Here is a 19,893-nt window from a genome sequence, read left to right as displayed (position 1 = left end):
TCGTTTCTCGTTACGAGGGACGGAGTTTCCGTGGCGGAGCGCGTTTAGAATCTTTCCCCGTTAATTTACGACGCCGCCCACGAGGAACACGGGGTGTCCGATGTTCGCGTCGGGATTCGAAAACGGTCAGGCCTAAACGAGGAATTTAAAGCTTCGTCAGGTATGCGCTCACGGACAATGCCGCGCAGGTAGTCGGATACCGAGTGTTGCCGAGGGTTGCGCCGGAGAGTTCGCTTCGTCTCCGGAACCTCTACCGATCGACGGTTCCGAGAACTTTTTGTTCGCGCGAATTCTGCCTCGAGTTTTGTCGTCTCGTTCGATCGTCGTGCTTTGCAGAAATTCATAAACGCGACGATGACGACGACGGCGACGGCGACGGCGACGCTGGATGGAACGCGAAAAGATGAAAATCGTTCGAGGTATACCCGTGGGACACCGGTACTGAATTCCACTGAGCGCGCGCGCTAGTTTCCCGTTTGCCGGGCCGGGACGTTCGCGCGGGCGGGAAGGGTGGAGAGTCTCGTAATTAATACGGCGATACGGGGAATATTCGGTGGTGAGAAAGGAGCGATTACCAGCGGGACTCAACCCCGCAGGCCCGGAGCACGAATCGCTCTAATCGGGTAATATTACGGGGGACGCGGAAAAGAAGGGGAAGACGAAGAGAAAGGCTGGTTTTCTTCCGAAGCGCTTTAGCAGGCAAGAGAACCGGGCAGCCGGCTATAAGCCCCGCATCACGGCCATCGACTCACCGTTATGCGGCGGGCATCGGCGAAGCCCTCGTGCCCCCTATACAAAAGAGAGAGGCCTGACCCCCTCTGTCCCTCGGGCGCTTGAAATTCAACCCCGGCACTGCCGACCGCTGCAGGGTTGCCGGATCGCGCTCGCTCGCAGGACGCGCGCGCGGTTGCAACGCGCCGTTATCGATGCTCGCCGCACACCCGGACAATAACCTAACCTCAAACTCGGCTGCGGAACGAGCGCGGCTCGGTTCTGTTATCGGCAGCGCCGAACCACGGAACAGCCCTCTCCAAACTGAACGAGTGCTGTTCAAAAGCGCCGAAAACTATCCTCGCGTACGCTGCTGCTCTCGCTCGCTCGCATTGTCTCCTCCTATTTCGCTCGTGGGGAAAACCCATTCGTCGAAAAAGGAATATTCGAGAGCCGCAGAGGATATTCCGATACGGCGTTGCGATGCGGAATACGGAGGAACGCCAACTGTTTCGCGTACAGTTCTCTCTCGAGTTGGTTCTTTCCAGAGACCGGTCCGTTGAACCGCGAGCCGTTAATCGTTATTCGTCTTCATAGTTTTTAACGTTGGCGTTTTAGTCGGAAGTTAACGCGCGTTTCGTAGAATGGTAATAACGTCACGCGCACGCTTGGTAATCCGTTCGACACGCTCGCGTTATAGAAACGATCGATCCATCGGCGGGTTCGAAACCTATACGAAAATTCCCGCGATTCCAGATCGTCCGGCCGAACGGATCGAGGAAAGGAAGAGCGCGAGAATCTCCGTGAATTCGAACCGCGACCGACGAGAAGAAACGAGAAACAGCCGGTACTCCGCATCGCGTCTGAAACGCAGCGCTCGGATGCGGGACGCTCGCTATTCCCGCGTTCGACGTCAGCACATGTCTCCGATGCGGATGGTACGCGACATTGTCGTATCGCGACATGTGGGCCACGGCAGTGGCACCGACAACGACGGAACTTGTGCGGATCGAGCATAAGGCCAGTTGGCCGAGGGACGGGCACCAGGCTCCGCTTTATCGTGGGCCAATCCGAGCGCTGTGACCTTGAGTAACTCTAGAGAGAGATATATTTAGCTGTGAGCTGCTCGAGCCGCTGGTAGGTGCTTGTGCTTCTACCGGTGGTGGTGGTGGTGGTTGTGGCGGTGATGCGATGATGATGCGATGACGATGGTGGTGGTGGTGGTGGTGATGGTGGTGGTGGTGGTGGTGGTGGTGGTGGTGGTGGTGGTGGTGCTGCTGCTGCTGCTGCAGCTACTACCCAACTCTCCCTCGCGCACCGGGCTTCGGAGTCTCTTCAGAGCGGAGACTCGTAGCGACGGATAATCATCCGGGGGAGTCTCGTCGAGGGAAGCTCTTCCGATGGGGTTGCCCGTTCAGTTTCCTGAAACAGCGCGTAACAAGAATCGATCATCCCGAAATATACTCTTTCTTTCTTTCTTTCTTTCTTTGTCGTAGAGCTGTTTGTTAAATTCAACGCGACGACTCCGTTTCTCTTGAACTTTTGCCGAACAAAATCTCAACAAAGACGTCCCGTTTTTTCGTGGCGATCGGAGTTTACTTGAAATTCATGGGGGAATTCCACGCGAACGACTCGTAGAATCGATCGACGAGGCTTCAAGGCTGGTTTCTCCATTTTTCGACGCCGGCGCGGACTTTCTCGAATAGTTGCCGGGCCCGATGTTTCGCCTTTGGCCAGGGACATTCGATTATCCGTTTTTTATTTGAGAACGTTAAATCGCGAACGCTAGACGACGACGATGAGTACGGAACCAGTTCTCCTTGGATACCTCGGCACGGAGAGAGCTCGACGGCGTAGTTTTTGTTGCTCGGCCCAATTTTCGTGAATCTCTCCACCGTTACGAGAGTCGACCGGATATTCCCGAGTCGCGGTCGCTCGGGTACACCTCCGCACGGGCACCTACCCCCGTCGTTGATCCGGGAACCGTTCGGATAATCCTCGATCGCGAAGGAACATACACGGCACACTGGCCTCGTCGGTACCGCAACGTTGCGGTAATTTCCCGCCTTTCGTCGAATCATCGACGAAAGACGGCAACTTCTTTCCTCGACAAACGAAGGAACGCGCGCGTTCGCGTTTCGTTCGGGAGGTGCACAGAGAACGCGGGACCGAGTATCCGTTACGTCGCGCGAGAAACGGATACTCCGTACGGTTCGTCGGATGCGTGAATTCCGGGGTTGCGCGCGGAGCAACAAGTATCTCTCGTACGATCGATCCGTTCCGCCTCGGATCGATCAACCCGGCGGCAATGGCACTTGGAATTTCCACAGGATCTATTTACACGAAGCCAATAGTTTGACGCAACAGGCGAACCGAGATTTCACTCTCTTACAAGAGAGACGGACGCGAGGCAGCGGTGGTTGTGTCGGCGGCGGAGGCGGAGGCAGAGGCAACGGGACCGGCAGCGGGAGCGGCGGAGGGTGGCCGTGCAAACGGCAGGCGGGGGAGGGTGGATGATGGAAAGAGGGAGATCGAGTCGGAAAAAGGGAGCGAGACCGCCGAAACGAGACGCGGGAGAGCCGGAGAGAGACCGAGAGAATCGTCGGAGACACGCCGGAGAGACGGGGGAGAGACGGGGGAGAGACGGCGGTGAGACGGGGCAGAGACGGGACGAGCCGAGTCGGTAAGAGCAACAGCGAAAGATCGAAAGCGCGACAGAGACGGTCGCCGGGACGGAGAGAGAAAGGCTACAAGTCTGTGCGGTATTCCTTTCAGTGTGATTGTCATTCATGCATTGTGAATCAGGGACTTTATTTTTAGAAGCGACTGAATGAAAGTGGAGTACCCCGTAGTAGTAGTATAATGTCGGTGGTAGGAGGAGTAGAGGTGGCGCAGGAGGAGGAGAAACGAATAGGAGGAGGAGGTGGAGAACGAGGAAGAGAAGTACGCGATAGGGGGAAGGGGTGGCTGAGAAAGAAAGAGAGCCATTCGACGGAAAGAGAAAGACCAAGAGAAAGAGAAAGGAGGAGAGGGAGGGAACGAGGAAGACGTTCCACCGATCTGCGAGTAAATCGTAGTACGTCCTCACACGTGGCTGCTCCCTCTCCGCCACCCTTCTCCCCCTTTTCCCCGTTTTCCTCGTTTTCGCCACCGCCGCCGCCACCACCGCCGCCACCACCACCGCCGCCGCTACATCACCCTCAGTCAACGACACAAACTGCGGACACGCGAACGCGGAGGTAGAGACGCACGTGCCCGCTCTTGGACGCGACCGTTCTTCGTCCGTACCTTTACGGCCGTCCGAACGGCGAATCGAGAAACGGCGGAGTACACCGAGGTGTAGCCGCTGAAGAGTCCGTCGAGTGCTCTCTTCGTTCCGCGGAGTCGAGCCCGTCTGGAACAGAGAACGACGGTGTTTACTCCGAACATCCCGAACCGCTGGAAACTCCTCGATCATCGTCCATCGTCCATCGTTCGACGCGGGAAACGTACGACATTTCGATGACGCGGATGCAGAAGCGACGCAAAGATCGTCGAGGTTACGTCTGACGAAAGCCAGACGAGGAAGGAGAGCGGGCACGCGAGCACGCACACGCGGGGAGATGGAGCGGAGAGACATGCGTAAGCAACGATCCAATAAATTAGTAGGATCATTGACACCGGCCGCGTGGCCGAGCTTCGATCGTACCAGCGTTGTACTACGATGTTTACAATTTAATTCGAGATACTCGAAATGTCACGTGCGCGCGTTACCCGCACCGCCGCTCGCGATAAACGCGTGTCTCTCTCTCTCTCGGTGTGTCCGTCTGCCTCTCCTCCTATCTCTCTCCTGAGTAGGTGGATAGGGGCTGGGGCGGGAGGGAGGAAAGAAGGGAAGGGGTACGCACGGATGATTTGACAAACTACTCGCGAAACGAAACGAGTCACCGTAGCAGTCTGTTCTCGCGCTCTCTCGTCCCTTCTTCGCTCTCTAGCGACGCCCTCTCGAGGTCCAGGAATCCACGTTACCGTTATCTGAATTGGATTATAAACCGAGCAGCCTTGACCCAGGACAAACTCGTGTCTCGCTTGTAAACAAACGGACCGTGCTCCGATTCGCGTCACACCGATGGGTGCGTCGCGCGAGTCGATCCAGCAGTCGATCTACGCGGAGGATGGTCTCCTCCCTATCGCTATACGCGTTCGGAGGTGTCGAAGAGCTAATACGCCACCGTTTCGAATTCGTTTGGAACGAAGAACCGGCTTCACGGCGACGTTTCGGTTCGTCGAGGAACGCGTACGAGACTAAAAAGATGAGGAGACTGAAGCGAAGATTCGCGGAATTTCGAGCGAATTTCGAAAACGCTCGAGGAACGAAGAGAAAGTCCATTTGTCGGAGCAACCTACGGCACGGAAGCTCGAGTATAAAGTCTACCGCCGCTTCGATTCTGCCCGCCAGAAGCGGCGTGGAGGATGTCTAGGTCACCGAGTAAAGGACTCGTTCGGCAGGATTGCAAGGTGGCAAGAAGCGGCCGTTCGATCGAGAGGACTGAAATCGAGATCGACGCGAGGTCTCGCGTTTCGTATTCCGTGTCTCGTATTCCGGATTCTGGTTTCTCCACGACCCGCCGAGCGGGATCTCGAATAGAATCTCGAATAGAAACGTTATCCGCCGCATTCGGTCGAATTCGTTTCGAGTTGGGCTGTTGCTCGATAATAAGATAAAATGCGTTTTCAATGGTACGCCGCGTACCATGGTATGCCGACCTAACCGAAACCAAAAATTTCGCGTTTCGTTCGAATCGGCCGAGGAGGCGCGAATTTCTCTCGAGAATCGGTTCACGCTCCGGACCGTGATCGTTCCGTGTCAACGGGTAGATATTGCGCTACGCGGCGATCGCTCTCGTCGACGATAAACCGACGTTGTGCAACGTAACGTTCGTGCATCGCGAAAACAAATCGCTGACGCTCGACACTGAACCGTTTCGGGATGGCACGTGCGTGACATTCTTTCGCCGCCTGACGTACACCACCGCGAAACCGAAGCGATCTCTCGCACTTCGGGGATATTTGGACGTAAAGTACCGAAATCGGACTCATCAATTCCGCTTCGTTGCAGCAATTACACGCGACGCGTTCGTATTTCCTGGATAAAATTCTTACGTACCGATTGACGTCATTTTACGCGAAACATCGATTTCCCGATTGTCCGATCAACCATCGACTCGTTACGCGCGGCGGGTGCACGCGACGTAGTTTCGAGCGGTAGCGACAGATTGCCCGGAGAGAGATGAATTCGAAAATAATACGTTGGCCCGGAGCAACACGGTTACCGAAGAATTCGCGGAACGAACGGTCGAGGATCGTTTCGCTCGCCGCGAGTCGCAAACTCGATCGTATCCGAGCGATCTGCGGCCGTAGATCGTTCGACCATTACCGCTCGGATACACCGATGCAATCTCGGTCGGTAATTACGAAAGTCAATTTGGCGGTTTCGCTGTACGCTTATCTACCCGACCTCTCCGCGTGGAAGTCAACCGTATTATCTCCGTTTAACGCAGCATTTCGGCGCGCCGCGAAGCGTAGAATCCTAGCGGTCCAGCGCGTATTAATCGAAGTCTGTGATTCGGTACGGAACACGCGCGAAAGATCGTCCATTTGTTCTCCGAGGTATCCCCGTGCAGGACGAAGAGCTGGAATGGAAAGGAAAAGGAAAAGGAAAAGTAAAAAAAGAGACGAGCTGAAATTCACTCACCGGCTGAACACGTGCTCGGCTTATCCTTGGAAGATCTTGTTCTGGTAACGGATCGACCTCGTTCAGGATCCTGCTGGCTCCGCGTTGCCCTTAGATGAACAGAACGATACTTTACTGACCTATTCCATGGCAACGAGAACATTGGATTGCCTAGCGTATCATTATATTTTCGGGTATCCGTTCACCGGAAACGCGATCTCTACGACGTCGATCGACTTAGAGACAAAAGATCGATGCGATGTGAAACGATTTTCATAGATTTTTCAGCATTTCATTTATGGAATCGTCTCTGGGGGAAGCCTCGCTCGTTGTTAGGACGATGATAATTGAAACGATAAACTATACGGATGGAGTTGGTTACCGCGATCGTAACGTTTTCTGGCGAGAAACGCGTCGCGAGCTTCGTGCCAGCGGAACGTACGTTTCAAAGGTATATCGTGGATAGGCCGGGATCAGACTATGGATTATAACCTCGTTCTCTCGCTCTCTCCTTTCCGCCCTATCTATCTACCTCACTCTCTCTCTCTCTCTCTCTCTCTCTCTCTCTCTCTCTCTCTCTCTCTCTCTCTCTCTCTCTCTCTCTCTCTCTCTCTCTCTCCCTCTCTCTCTCTCTCCCTCTCTCTCTCTCCCTCTCTCCCCCTCGTTCCGATTCTCATAGTCTCTCCGTCTATCCATCTATCCATTTATCCATCTATCTATCTCTGTGTCCCTCTCTTTTTCCTTCCTAGCAGAAGGATGCCATACTCCGCGGTTTCTGCTAATGAACCGGCAAGCCTTTACGGTGGTTTTATTCTCTTGCGTCTTACGTCACAAAATCCATCGGCAGTCAGCACGGTACGGCCTCGCTGAAATCCACGTCGCAACGGCGGTCGGACCGCCCCCTGGCAGCGTGCTTTCGAACCTGGCAAGCTGGGCTGCATCGACTTAACGAGTTTTTTCTCCGACGATAAAATCTGACGTAAAAGTTAGCCGGGAAACTACGGGAAAATTGTCCGTTCTCTTTGCCCCGAGCAACACGCTGTTGCCGGTCAATCGAAAACGATTTAAAAAGGATATTCAGACTGTGTCGGCGATGGTGATACCAGCCAATAATTTGCAATTCTGTTGATGCGAATTTTTACAGAATTTTTACAGAATTTTTACGATTTTCACGGTCATTTTCACAGAGAATCAATTCTCGTTAAAATCGTAAATTGTATAGCGTTACCTGTGGACGTTTGTGCAAGGCCAAGGGTTCCCATAAAACTCTTCGGGGTTTCTCGTACATTTATTGCACCTGCCGGATCCGTCCTGAGCCCGCAGGTGTTTAGGAAAGTGCAGGATGCGACCGTTCGCGGTCTCACACTCGAAAGGGCTGTTGGCTTCTCGACATTCGAATATTATATTCTTACTAGTACTAGCATATCCGCGCGATCCACACCTGCCCGTCTTCTTCGACTTGGATACTTCTGGAAACCACGAATTTTTGTACCGCGCAGTCCTTTACAACGACGCGAGAGAGCTTTCTCGACGGAAATTGTCGCCCTCGATCCAACATCAATATTGAAAAATCGAAATAGTCGAAGCTCGAACTTGGTCGATTATTTCTTACTTACATCACCGATAACCTATCTCTCCTGTACGCATCCGATTTTGAGAAAGTATCCAGGAAACTAAATACCTACTAAACGTAGAAACGATAAACGTAGCTTTCGTCTGTCGACGAATGAAATGATAGGGTTCTGGAAATGATCTGGATCGGAAGATGGCGATGGTCTTCTTCTTGCCGTTGAAGTTGCATATAACAGTCGCTTCTCCGGAGATGACTTTGACGTCGCATTTGGCAAGATGAATGTATATGGAGGTAGAAATTTAGGAAATCGATGATACGATGCTTCGACAGCGAGAGGTGTCCCGAAGACGAAGACGAAGACGAAGACAAAGACGAGAGGTGTCCTGCCAGCAGCGATCCGAAATCCCCTCCAGACAACGAAACACCTGTTAGAAGGCAACGTGAGATGGATCTGTTTATTTTCATGCTTATCGAAGCATCCTTTCTCGTGGCACACAGTGCTCTACCTTACCGGACGCGTTACCGAGTTCCGAAGGGGGCAGCACGTATCGACCTACGACCTGCAGTTATCTACGACTTCCGTCGAATTTATTTACTCTTCGATTCGATTAAAAATCATTCGGTGTTTCGTTCCCAAAATATTATAGCCCGATAAATGTAACGGCACATGCAAACACTAATATGCGAATGTCGTTGAATGTTACATTTTTCCAATGAGGTTACCATTTTGTTATTTAGGAATTGCAGTATATTTTATTCTTTTTATTAGGCATTTCTTGACAAATGTTGTATCGTCGCGTTTCGTTTAGTTTGTTCGGCCATGATACACTACAACTCCGTCAACTCCTCGGGTATCAAAGAGTTTTCCTGGTAAATGCATAATTCGAATTCGTTGGTGGGGACTGTCTCGATAGACAACCACCTAGAGATACTCGACGTCCCGTACTTAGAGTCCGTGAAACCAACAATAATAGGGAAAATCATCGTAATATTATAGCCAGCGGATAATACAACCAAGAACGTTCGTCGAACAAAGCGAACTACCAAGTCGAATGACTGTGTCAGAGGATGACGTCAGCCACGGTCTTGACGCCGTTTTACGGTAACATTTGCATCGGTTGGATTTGAAATTCCGTTTTAACACTACACGATTATACGTGAGTTTGATCGTGTTCTCAATCAGATTTGATCGCCCTATGGAGTAAAAAAGTTGTCGCGCATGTCCCATATCGCGATCAGTCGCGTTATACCGTTCCGTCTACAGAACCAAAACGTCGAAGAAATGGTTTATAGCTGTATCGGTTTGTTTCGTTCCTATTTCGTAAAATTGAACGTTTTAATTCGGCATAGCCTGTTACGACGGTAACGTCAGGAACGTAAGACGAGGCACGCGCACCAACGACATCCTCGTTTCGCAATCCCCGTCGGACGATCAAAAATGCTGAATAATCGGCAACGAAGCGTCGAAGCGTCGAAGCAGCGGCTCGCAAAGAAATTGATCGCAGACCGTTGTTCCGAGTTTCGAGGCCCCTGAAGAAGTAGCGGCGTCGAGAGCAGAGTCGCTGGTCTAGAAGAGCGTTCACCTCGCGTACGAGGATGCAAAATGAACCGATACAAATTTAGAACCGCCTTCTTTCTTCGTTTCGTAATCGGTTAAAAGGGGAAACGTTCCTCCGTGAGTAATCCTCGAGCGTTTTTCCCCCGTTTCGCTCGGCGTAGGAAGTTGTCCCCGTCAAAGCTGGCCGGCTAGCTGGTCGGTTGGCATAGTCGGGACGTGTAGTTTAAAATAAACATCCAAAACTTGTCTCGTTTCGTTTCGTTTCGTTTGGTCTCGTCCCGTGTCGTTTCGTGTCGTTCCGTGTCGTTCCGTGTCGTTCCGTGTCGTTTCGAGATGCCTTGTAGGTCGAGACGTCTAGCCCTGTCTCATCTCCGTTCGCGCGAAACACAAATCCACTTTGCTCTCTCCAGGATGCGCATAGTTGGTGAATCGCGGGTACGCATATAATTCTAATCTGCAAAAAATATTAGAATCGACGAACAGGTCCGGTTGCTGGAATCACGCGACTGGACCACCGAGCCCTGGACGCGAAGCCTGAAAACCTTGGAGCTCAGGGCCATTATTGTCTGGTGGGGCCTTTGCCTCTTCCCTTTCCCTTTGATAGCCACGGGAGTCTTTCATCTACTGAGACCCGCCAGAAGGAGAAAGAAGAAACGACTGGAGGGGGAGATGAACAGAGAAAGAGAGAGAGAAAGAAAGAGAGAGAAAAGTTCTGCGTGCAGCAGGAGAGGCTGTTTCTTCAACGATCTTGAAGGGGCTACACCTCGTAGAAGATACGAGCCACGGTTGCGACGTCGCGACCAGACAAGAACCGAAATTACATTTCCACCGAGGGTTGCCCTCAGACGCGAGGAGAGACTCCATCCCGTCTTCTTCTTCGCCTCCTCCGCCCACCTTTCATCTCTTGTTACGTTTCATCTTCCTTCCTTGCTTCCTTCCTTCCTTCCTTCCTTCCTTCCTTCCTTCCTTCCTTCCTTCCTTCCTTCCTTCCTTCCTTCCTTCCTTCCTTCCTTCCTACCTTCCTTCCTTCCTTGCTTCCTTCCTTCCTTCCTTCCTTCCTTCCTTCCTTCATTCCTTCCTTCCTTCATTCCTTGCTTGCTTCCTTCCTTCCTTCCCTCTTCCTTTTCTTTTTTCCCTTCTCTTCGCCTTCTCTTCGTCATTCTCTCTCTCGGCACCTTGTTTGTTGATCTGATCAGAGCATCTAACTCGATTATTTAATAGGAAAGAGGATTACGGTCCGGTTTAAGTAACTGCAATAACGAGGTCGTTACTGAAATTCGCGCGCGCGGTTCGTTTAGTTGTTCCCCGTTGATGACCGCCAGCCGGTGTAACAATGTCAGGCTTTGGCAGATCGGCATAACGTAACGGTTATGATAATGAAAACGATGGCGTTAACGGCGCGTCGGGGTATTCGTGGGAAACCCTAACAAAGGTCTGGTGAATTTCATTTAAATTCGATTAGCCGGATTTCATCGGATCGCGATTCATATTTTTCGCGAATCGAAACCTCTTCCGTGCGGAGCCTTGCTCTTTAACCTTCACGCATCGCGGCGCATCTGCTTCGTGCCGAGGCTTTACATTGGACAAATCGAAGCCGGACGAGGCGACGGTGTCACGCGAACCGTTCGAATCCGCTCGCCGTTTCGTTAGGATCGAAAAGTCGCCAGGGTTAGCACGATCGAACGGCGCGCGGACGTCTCGGAAACTTTCATCGAAAGTGGGCGGAAGCGTAGATCCGAGACGCCCGTAAATCTCTAACGGGAAGCGAAACACGCGCGTGCACGTTTCTTCGCGAGTTCGCGAGTCGGCGAATTCGCGGCCACCGCGCCGTTCGTTCGGCAAAAATTCGGAACAGCGTCCCCGATCGACGACGACAGATTGCCGTCCCGATTCTTCGTTGCGCAAATTGCAGTACTTTGCCGCGTTTAATTGGAAGCTCGTTTGCGAGGCGGTGCAATCCAGTCTCGCTTTCATCGTTACCGTTGCACAAAGGTAATTGAATTTCCGCGGTAACGCGCTCGTACGGTCGCTAGCTCTCTCGTCGCTTCTCTGAAAGTATTTCTCGTTCGCTTCTCGCGCGAACGAGCCAGCAGCGCGGCGATCCGAATAAGAAACGTGTTCGCGTGCCGAGCCTCGGAGAAATTCAAACCTGGCGAACAATCGATGCGATCGCTTCGTAATTTTTGTCGGAAATCTTTCGGTTCCATTGCTCGTATCGCTTCCATCGCGCCGGATGACGCTTAGGACGCGATAACGAAGAATTGCCTGGAAACGTTCGATAAGAAAGTCCGAGTTATGCTCGGACCGCACCTCCTCCCTTCCCGAATTCCTTCCATTTTACCAGTCCTTCCTTACGGTAACCGCTTCTTCCGGTTGTTTGTTTTCTACTTGTTTCGACAAATCTCCATACGAGCTGAAAAATTCTTGCTATGTTAGAAAGCTGAACGACAAGCTTCTCTCGACGTGAACAACGCGCGCTTTTGCTAATCCGTTCACGACGCCTATTTACGTCGAACGATTATCGATCAGTGAGCGAACAATTAAATCAGGAGCGATGCGTGTCGCGACGGTGCCTTCCGTTCCTTTCTGTTTTTTAATATCGCTTCTACTCTATTAAACGATAACGTACCGCTATCCCGAGTTTTCATGCTTCCAAAACGATCGCGCGTTGGTAACAATAGCTTGACGCTGACGCATCGACGAACCGTCTCTTTCTTGAAACGGTTTACTTGAAGTTTACTGTGAATAGAGTCGAAGAACTACCGGTTCTCGATGATCTGTGGAAATGTGTATTTAATTCTATATGTAATTGATGGGAACGTACGTGAAATATTTCCGGAAGTGCCGTTAAACGTCCTCGTGAACAGCGGTTGTAATTTCAACCGAGCGTCAGTCCTGTAAATTCATTCTGAAAATGAAGCATCTTCGGCGAAATACTAGGTATTTGAACGTTCCGAGCAGTATAACCTATCCTGCTTTCACTGCACGTTCGTTTACAACTCACGTGATCGGTGACAATGATGTCGGCGGGAAATGGACAAGCATTTCGCGATGAGTTCGTACGTTTCTCTACTCCTATTTCTCTTCTACATATTTCATGGGATAACACGCTTTCCATCCTAAAATAACCGCCTTCGAATTAGGAGGTATTCTTCTATGATTTCTACTACAGCCATTTGAACTTGGTCGCGTTTCTTTCGATGTTTCCTTTCGACCAGTGAAATAATTACGCAACGAACGCGTACTTGATTCGCCATTATCGCATGCTCGGTGGCCAATTACCCGACAGCGACTTATCCTGCATACTAGGAAATGATGGGAAACGGAAAACGGAAAACGGAAAACGGAAAACGGAAAACGGAAAATGCGCAGTACCTTGTTACATAGCTCCATGTCTCGTTTTGAATTCACTGGTAGCACGGGAAAAGGACAGGACTCGAAGCGAATAAAAGAAAAACTGTTCCGCGCAGAGACGGCGCGAACAAGAAATTACGATCGCGATCGATTGAGCGTTAGTCCAATCGATTGATCGATTTCCAATTTTCCTCCCTGAAATGAAACTGCTCGTGTTCGATCGAATCGGCCGAAGGGAAGCGTTCGCGATGCGCGAGGAACGTATGGAAGGTGACATAATTGTTAAGGTAGAGAAGCAGCTTCTGCCAATGTATAAATCTATTTAAAACTGTTTACCTTTGAAAAGTCGCAACATCGTTACACGCGTATAAGCGATATTCTAAAGTAGAAAATGGTGGCGGAGCAGTCGACGCAACACGGGAGGAACGCGCATGCGCGCGCCTGCGCCACAGAAAAATAGTACGCTGGAGTTTTCGTCTGGTGGAACCTCGTTCCTGTCCCCGTGGCCAGGAAAACCCTGCGACGATCGCGTTCGAGTTGTTTAACTTGAATTCGATAGCTGTTCGATCGGTATTCTATGCGTCGAACGGATTTTAATTTGGTCTAGAGGCGAATCCGGACGTCGAGGTGGGCTCGTCGGCGCAGTGGGCCATTGCGCATCGGTGGACCGAAACACGGAGACCGAGATCAGTGGGAGAGTCGACGAGAGTGTAATGTCTGATAAGACGAGCGATGGACAGCCGTGCGAACGCGTGATCTTACCTTTGCTTTTGACAGTTCACTTTCCCTAAAAAGTGACTCGAACGAACAAATAGATTCGCGAGCAGCGGTCGTGTTGCCTCTAATATGTACGCGTCACTGTGCCATTGATCGAGGCGGACCGACGAAGGACTAATTCGGATAATCGCGAGGCAGCGCAACAGAGAAAAGCACAAGTGGTCGGTCGGTCGGTCGGTCGTTCGTTCGTTCGTTCGTTCGGTCGTTCGGTCGTTCGTACGTTCGTACGTTCGTTGATTCGTCGATTCGTCTGTGTCGCGCGTTCCATCGCCGTGACCATCTACGTGCTTTAGCTTATCATTTAGGAATATTCACCAGAGGAATCTACTTTTCCACGAAACTAATAAGGCCCGTGTCTGTCATTATTTTTTCCCATTGGCAAACAAAGGCGGCTAGTTTTAGCGCTGCCTTCAACCACTGGGTATAATATCGCCTCTCTCTTTCCCTCTCTGTCGTTCTTCTTCTCGTGGGACGAGGAAGCAGAATGGAGGCGATAGCAAAGCATGATTTTACGGCTACTGCCGAGGATGAGCTTAGTTTTCGTAGAAGCCAAATCCTCAAGGTTTGTACATTCTATGCTCTCAAATGTGTCACCGTAATTATTTGCAATCGGAACATTCGGCAATTCGAAGATTAGACGATTAGAAAATCGGCCAAACAAATTTGTCCTTGCAAATTTTCGGCACATGCTTTGCCAGCTCCGAACTTTCCGAACTGCTATCGTGCAGGCGGATGTCGCGTGTCGCTCAGGATATTCGCGACAATGCGTAGCGTTCCACGTAAAACGATGATCCTTGTTCACTTTTTCCTTTCGCTTCCAATTCTTTGTACATCTGTTGATTTTCAATGCGATTTCCGTTCGAAACATGTGGATAAAAATTATTCAGTTTTGTTGTTCGATTTCTTTTCTTCTTCCACGATTCATTGCAAACTTTATATATTTATAAATAAAATTATAATGTTTTATAGAATTTCTCCTTAATCGTTTATTAACAGAGAGATAGAAAGGCCTTCGAAGACCTTTTGTTTGTTTAAACCTAATTCTTTGCTTAAATAATCTTGTTCGGTATACTTCTACTCGAGTCTAGTCTTTTGTTACAAACCAGTACCTTGCTATACTTTGCTTTAAAGTGAAATATTCGTTAATCTTTGTAAATGTCGTATAGGAGAACACGGCTAATATAATATGCACGATACACTACCTATATTATTCTTGCAGATTCTAAATATGGAGGATGACATGAACTGGTATAGAGCCGAACTAGATTCCAGAGAAGGACTCATTCCAAGTAACTACATAGAAATGAAAAACCATGAGTGGGTGCCCCATACTTTCTGCGCTATTCGTTTTGTCTAAATTTCCATTGGATCCTTGTTTGTTTATGTTAGATTTCTCTGTTTCAGCTGGTATTACGGGAGGATAACCAGAGCAGATGCAGAGAGACTATTAATGAACAAACAAGAGGGCGCTTTTCTTATTAGAATTAGCGAGAGTTCCCCTGGAGATTTTTCTCTGTCTGTTAAGTTAGTATGAGACTATTAAAAGAAAACTATGCTTGAAAGGTATAAACATTTGATACGCTAGTCGAATAATCGTTCGATGGTTTTGTTTAGATGTTCAGACGGTGTTCAGCATTTTAAAGTGTTGAGGGATGCCCAAGGAAAGTTCTTTCTCTGGGTGGTCAAATTTAACAGTCTTAACGAATTAGTGGAGTATCATCGAACGGCATCCGTCTCTCGTTCACAGGATGTTAAACTGCGAGATATGATTCCAGAAGAAGTAATTTTATCCAAAATAATGTATAATGGAATGCGATTTTTTAATACTACCCTAATGTTGTATTTTATTTCAGTGTCTAGTACAAGCATTATACGATTTCATGCCACAAGAACCTGGTGAACTTGAATTTAAACGAGGTGATGTAATTACCGTAACCGACCGTACAGATCAACATTGGTGGCATGGAGAAATCGGCAATAGACGAGGTCTCTTTCCATCTACGTATGTTACTCCTTATCACTCCTAGGTGAGTAAAACGATATCTATGTTATAATATCCTTTGTTTAACTTGTTCAATAAATTAATCATCCGTTTCAGGTTTCATGTTAAACGCACAGAGGCCAGAAGCATCGGCCACTATATACCACCACTTTCATACAGGATCAGAGTTGCAGCAGAATTAATCGACAAAATTTTGCAAGCTCCGCCTATCGAATGGGCTACCAGGATGTGTACGGTGGTCTAAATGTCGAGTTGTTTGGCTTGGCTTGATACACCATTAGTACTCTTTATTGGTCTCATTGAAAAAGTTTCTCCGCGTTCAATAATACAAATACAGAGATGTAGAGTTGTATCGCATAGCAGCAGACAGGGTAGCAAGTTTGTTTCCTTCATCATTGAATCGATAAGAGAATTTTTCACTGAGACTGATAACGCTACTCGAATTTATAGTCATTATGCGTGTAAAATAGACACATCCCTTAAGCATCTCATATTTCGGTTCCACGAGTTATCGAGTAGAGAGTAGATCTGAAAATACATTCATAACATTTACGTGTGAAAACAAATCTTGAACTGGTATTTTCTATTTCTTGGTAGTCCATTAAAATGGAGTGATCAAATGCGAAGGTACAATATTAACCTTGCGTCTACATCGATTAGCAGGGAATATCGGCCATATTGAATGAAAAATACATATTGTTTCGAAGGACAGTTTTATTACAGGGCTGACGCAAACATTGTATTTTTCAATACGAGAATACGCTATTCGAGGAACGGACGACCTTCGTAATAAAGAGCCTAGTATGCGAGATACAAGAACTTTATATAGATATAGCATTAAAGCGCGTCGCCTTTTGGCATAAAATGCACACTATGCCTCTATGTTGTGGATATTTTTACAAATAAGAAGAGGAAAATAATATTCCTCTAATGATTGAGACAAATCTGATGCTGATGTATCAGATATACTTGCTGTGTATCATATAATATAGACTTGTACTTTCGGACTGTATGTTGAGTAATCGTTCAGACAAGTTTTGAGGCAAATCTTTAAGTATTAAGGAAGGTATATTTACTATTCCTATAAACTTTCTCATTGTTCGATTTCTTCCCAATCTGTAAAACAGACTTTTCTTTCTTGAACTGTATCACGTTTTTTCTAGAGATTTTATAACATAAAGAAAAAAACATGAAGGAAAATTTTCATTTTACACGAACATGGTATGTGTTATGTATTCTCAATGGAACTCCAGTACAACGAGCGACTGATTTATTCATTGTAAAGCGTTAGAAATAAATTAGCAAAACGAAGAAAACTTAGAGTCGATATGAATTTGTGTTCCATAATGCATTTTTCGACACATGCCAACACGCGACATAATACCACAAATGCGAAATGGACTTGTCTGTTTGTAGAACGTGAAACATGTAATTCTTAAAAGGATGGAAGTTCGTGTATATTTTTTAAATACTTTCTTTTTAACAGATTATTTCGGCATATCTTACTTTTCTATCTTCGTGTAAACAATGAAAATACGTAGCCCTATTTTGTAATTATTATTATTATTATTATTATTATTATTAATATTATTATTATTATTATTATTATTATTCGTTATGTTACATTTTATTGATAACAATATATTATATTAATTACACTCGCATACTTCATTTACTTACGCCCATAATCCACGATATTTTTGTCTATACGAAGAATGGTAATTTCGATTCTATGATTGGTTTTTATAAATGCACTGTATACAATTGAATAGTGCAATTGTAACAAAAATTGTACTTATGCATGCACTACATACAAAATAAGTGAAAGCAAGGGGAGGCATTTATTCTAAAATCATAATAGTTTTTCTTTTAATTCAAAGACTGCAATAATTACAGAATACATAACCATTCAATTTCGATATTGAATATAATACTATAATTATGGACGTTTAAGAGTAAGAGATTGAAAAGTATACACATACATAGTTATTTAAGCCCTTTTATATTGTCGATACTTTTTGAAATGATTTATAATACTTTATATAGTTCCTATTAAGGCAAGTATTACCCTGATAAAATCAGGAAAACAGTCACAATGCATTGAATAGAGAGCCTGAAACAGTAGCAATTGTTTCATTAAACTTTAAGGAATAATTAAATTGTTAACATTTTCATTCTACCTTTGTAGTTTTAATGTTACCAAAAATGTAGATATAGAATAAATATTTATCAGAACTTTAGAAGATTTTTAGCTTGTACTTTAAGTAATACAAAAATATGTAAATTCACTTGCACTTTGTATTTAAGGATTAAATTGTGTCGAGAAATGTTACTTGTACATATACACACACACACACATAAATATGCACGTGAGCGCGTGTGTGTTTTTAGTTATTTTATTTTCATAATTTATTATGAATCATTAACAGTCATTGTAAACATGTTGCATTCTTAAATCCTTTAAACATTTTTGCATTGATAGTTGTAAAACATTGAAAAATGGTACTAACTTACTTACTACATAAGCAATGTTCCCCCACACACATATATGTATATATATATATATACATATATATACATATGAATCAAATGTGGAATTGAGTTGCTAAAGACAACAATATACCATGATGTATCTGGACCAAGAAATGTATAATAATCGAATGTAATAAAGTTACATGTTTGAACAAATTTGTTATATCAATTTTGATCCTTATTGACACTTGTGAACGACCAAATATAAATTTATTAACATGTAGTTTACACTTAATAAGATAGTCCTTTTTATTTACCAAATAACTGCTGTATATTTTATATTTCTCTATTTTACATTATACTTATAAAAAATCATGTTATGTATAGGTATTTTCAATTTTACTGCAATACAGATGTTTAATGTACATATAAAAATATTTATTTAACATACAAGTCTATAAGAAATGTATCTTCCAGCAGTCTCGGATGGCCTAATAATTTTTACAACTTGTCCACGTTTTAAACCAAAATAACGAGCTACAGGATCACCAGCCTGTATACGCATCAATTGATTTTCTTTTAATTTATATCTGGTAAGTAATTCTTCCTTCTCATCCGGCGTAAGCACAATGTGTTCAGGTACCAACTCGTGTTCTGTGATGTTAATCAGTAATTCGGATTCTAAGAATTGTTCTAATATATATTTAGGAGCCATGTCTACCAATGATTGCTTTGCAGATGGTGTCATGCCTTGTTGTACAACAATGATAGCCCTAATATAAGAAATAATTGCAATATTCAAATAATTATTTCTACATTATAAAAGTTCACTAAATTATTACCTGTGAATCTTTTCTTCCTGCATACGCTGACAATACGTTTTAATTGTTTTGATTCCTATCTTAGGTTCATCGGGGAAAAATACAAATAGCTGATCTGTGGGATCGTCATTGTGAGCAACCAAAACAATCAAATCACTGCGTGCCGGTCTTTTCTCGCTTGGCTTATCGCCAAATTGTTCCTTAAATTGTTCTAAAGTTTGATCCAATTCGTCCTGAGTAACGAGATAACCTCTATCATGGCACAATTGCATCACTGTCTTCCTTATACGCCATAACTTGTACGTTTCAGCTTCGTCATCCATCTCTCTATTAAATACCACTTAATCTTGTATTTAATTGTGTACTATCTCTGTTAGAAATTCTACTTATGTGTTATTTTTCTTTAGAACAGTACAGTACAGAACAGTAACAACACAACAAGCGTGTTCTTATGCGCACGTTTAACCTCCTAGGCCCACGTCAGTTAGCACAAAACCATAAGTACATACTATGTAAGTTACTATAGTGATGACTACATGTAAATACCTAAATTACGTTACACGGTGTTTAATAATGAAAAACCGATAGTAACGAACTGAGAATGTATAGTATATTCTATATTAGAAGAATACAGTAACGACAGTCATACACATTACATTTAAATACGATTTAAAATCAAAATAGTATGCAATTAACAACCGTCGGTGAGGTTATATGATTTCCAAAAGATTCCAAAATGTGTAAGACAAGACAGGCATAAAATCTGCATTCAAACCAACCCCCGTAGATGGCGGGACACAAATCACTATTATTCCCTGTTATTCACAGCCTTCCTTATCGGCTTCCCTTATTGTAAGTGTTAGCGCCATCTCAGAAACAACTACTGATCCAGAAATTTCTTTCAGAGTCATT

General features: G+C 46.2%; 2 protein-coding genes and 1 long non-coding RNA gene across 6 annotated transcripts; 1 reads left to right on the top strand and 2 right to left on the bottom strand.

Annotated features, from left to right (window-relative positions):
• Positions 1–2,046: 2,046 nt before the first annotated feature.
• On the bottom strand, positions 2,047–8,171 carry LOC143175296 (uncharacterized). The gene is made up of 4 exons (XR_013000087.1): positions 8,106–8,171; positions 7,653–7,893; positions 6,446–6,534; positions 2,047–2,133 (listed from the first exon to the last, which is right to left on the bottom strand). It is a non-coding gene; the product is annotated as an uncharacterized LOC143175296 (long non-coding RNA).
• A 4,110-nt stretch (positions 8,172–12,281) lies between these two features.
• On the top strand, positions 12,282–17,346 carry drk (growth factor receptor-bound protein 2 drk). Of its 2 annotated transcripts, none has more exons than XM_031981381.2 (6): positions 12,282–12,495; positions 14,906–15,003; positions 15,091–15,210; positions 15,301–15,466; positions 15,540–15,713; positions 15,785–17,346. In XM_031981381.2, the coding sequence occupies exons 2-5, from the start codon at positions 14,915–14,917 to the stop codon at positions 15,711–15,713; spliced, it is 549 nt and encodes a 182-aa protein (XP_031837241.1). In that variant the 5' UTR covers positions 12,282–12,495; positions 14,906–14,914; the 3' UTR covers positions 15,785–17,346. The 2 variants fall into 2 exon arrangements, with proteins under 2 accessions (XP_031837241.1, XP_031837239.1); XM_031981379.2 differs by lacking the exon at positions 12,282–12,495 and adding an exon at positions 13,376–14,248.
• Positions 17,347–18,466: 1,120 nt separating this feature from the next.
• On the bottom strand, positions 18,467–19,893 carry Rpb5 (DNA-directed RNA polymerases I, II, and III subunit Rpb5). 3 transcript variants are annotated; one of them, XM_076373593.1, is made up of 3 exons: positions 19,761–19,893; positions 19,003–19,308; positions 18,467–18,933 (listed from the first exon to the last, which is right to left on the bottom strand). In XM_076373593.1, the coding sequence occupies exons 2-3, from the start codon at positions 19,302–19,304 to the stop codon at positions 18,603–18,605; spliced, it is 633 nt and encodes a 210-aa protein (XP_076229708.1). In that variant the 5' UTR covers positions 19,305–19,308; positions 19,761–19,893; the 3' UTR covers positions 18,467–18,602. The 3 variants fall into 3 exon arrangements, with proteins under 3 accessions (XP_076229708.1, XP_076229709.1, XP_031837178.1); XM_076373594.1 differs by lacking the exon at positions 19,761–19,893 and adding an exon at positions 19,681–19,756; XM_031981318.2 differs by lacking the exon at positions 19,761–19,893 and having other exon boundaries at positions 19,003–19,674.

The sequence above is a fragment of the Nomia melanderi genome, chromosome 14 (genome assembly GCF_051020985.1).
Source record: "Nomia melanderi isolate GNS246 chromosome 14, iyNomMela1, whole genome shotgun sequence".
NCBI lineage: Eukaryota > Metazoa > Arthropoda > Insecta > Hymenoptera > Halictidae > Nomia > Nomia melanderi.
The sequence above is the reverse complement of the archived record's forward strand: the minus strand, read 5'-3'. Positions and strand labels throughout refer to the sequence as shown.

Excerpts from the sequence above, each read along its gene's own strand:
- drk (XM_031981379.2), top strand. The coding sequence starts at position 14,171 with ATGGAGGCGATAGCAAAGCATGATTTTACGGCTACTGCCGAGGATGAG. Across the intron at positions 14,249-14,905 it reads GTAGAAGCCAAATCCTCAAG|ATTCTAAATATGGAGGATGA; the intron begins GTTTGTACATTC and ends TTATTCTTGCAG. Across the intron at positions 15,467-15,539 it reads GAGATATGATTCCAGAAGAA|TGTCTAGTACAAGCATTATA; the intron begins GTAATTTTATCC and ends ATTTTATTTCAG.
- Rpb5 (XM_076373593.1), bottom strand. The coding sequence starts at position 19,304 with ATGGATGACGAAGCTGAAACGTACAAGTTATGGCGTATAAGGAAGACA. Across the intron at positions 18,934-19,002 it reads CAGGAAGAAAAGATTCACAG|GGCTATCATTGTTGTACAAC; the intron begins GTAATAATTTAG and ends TTCTTATATTAG.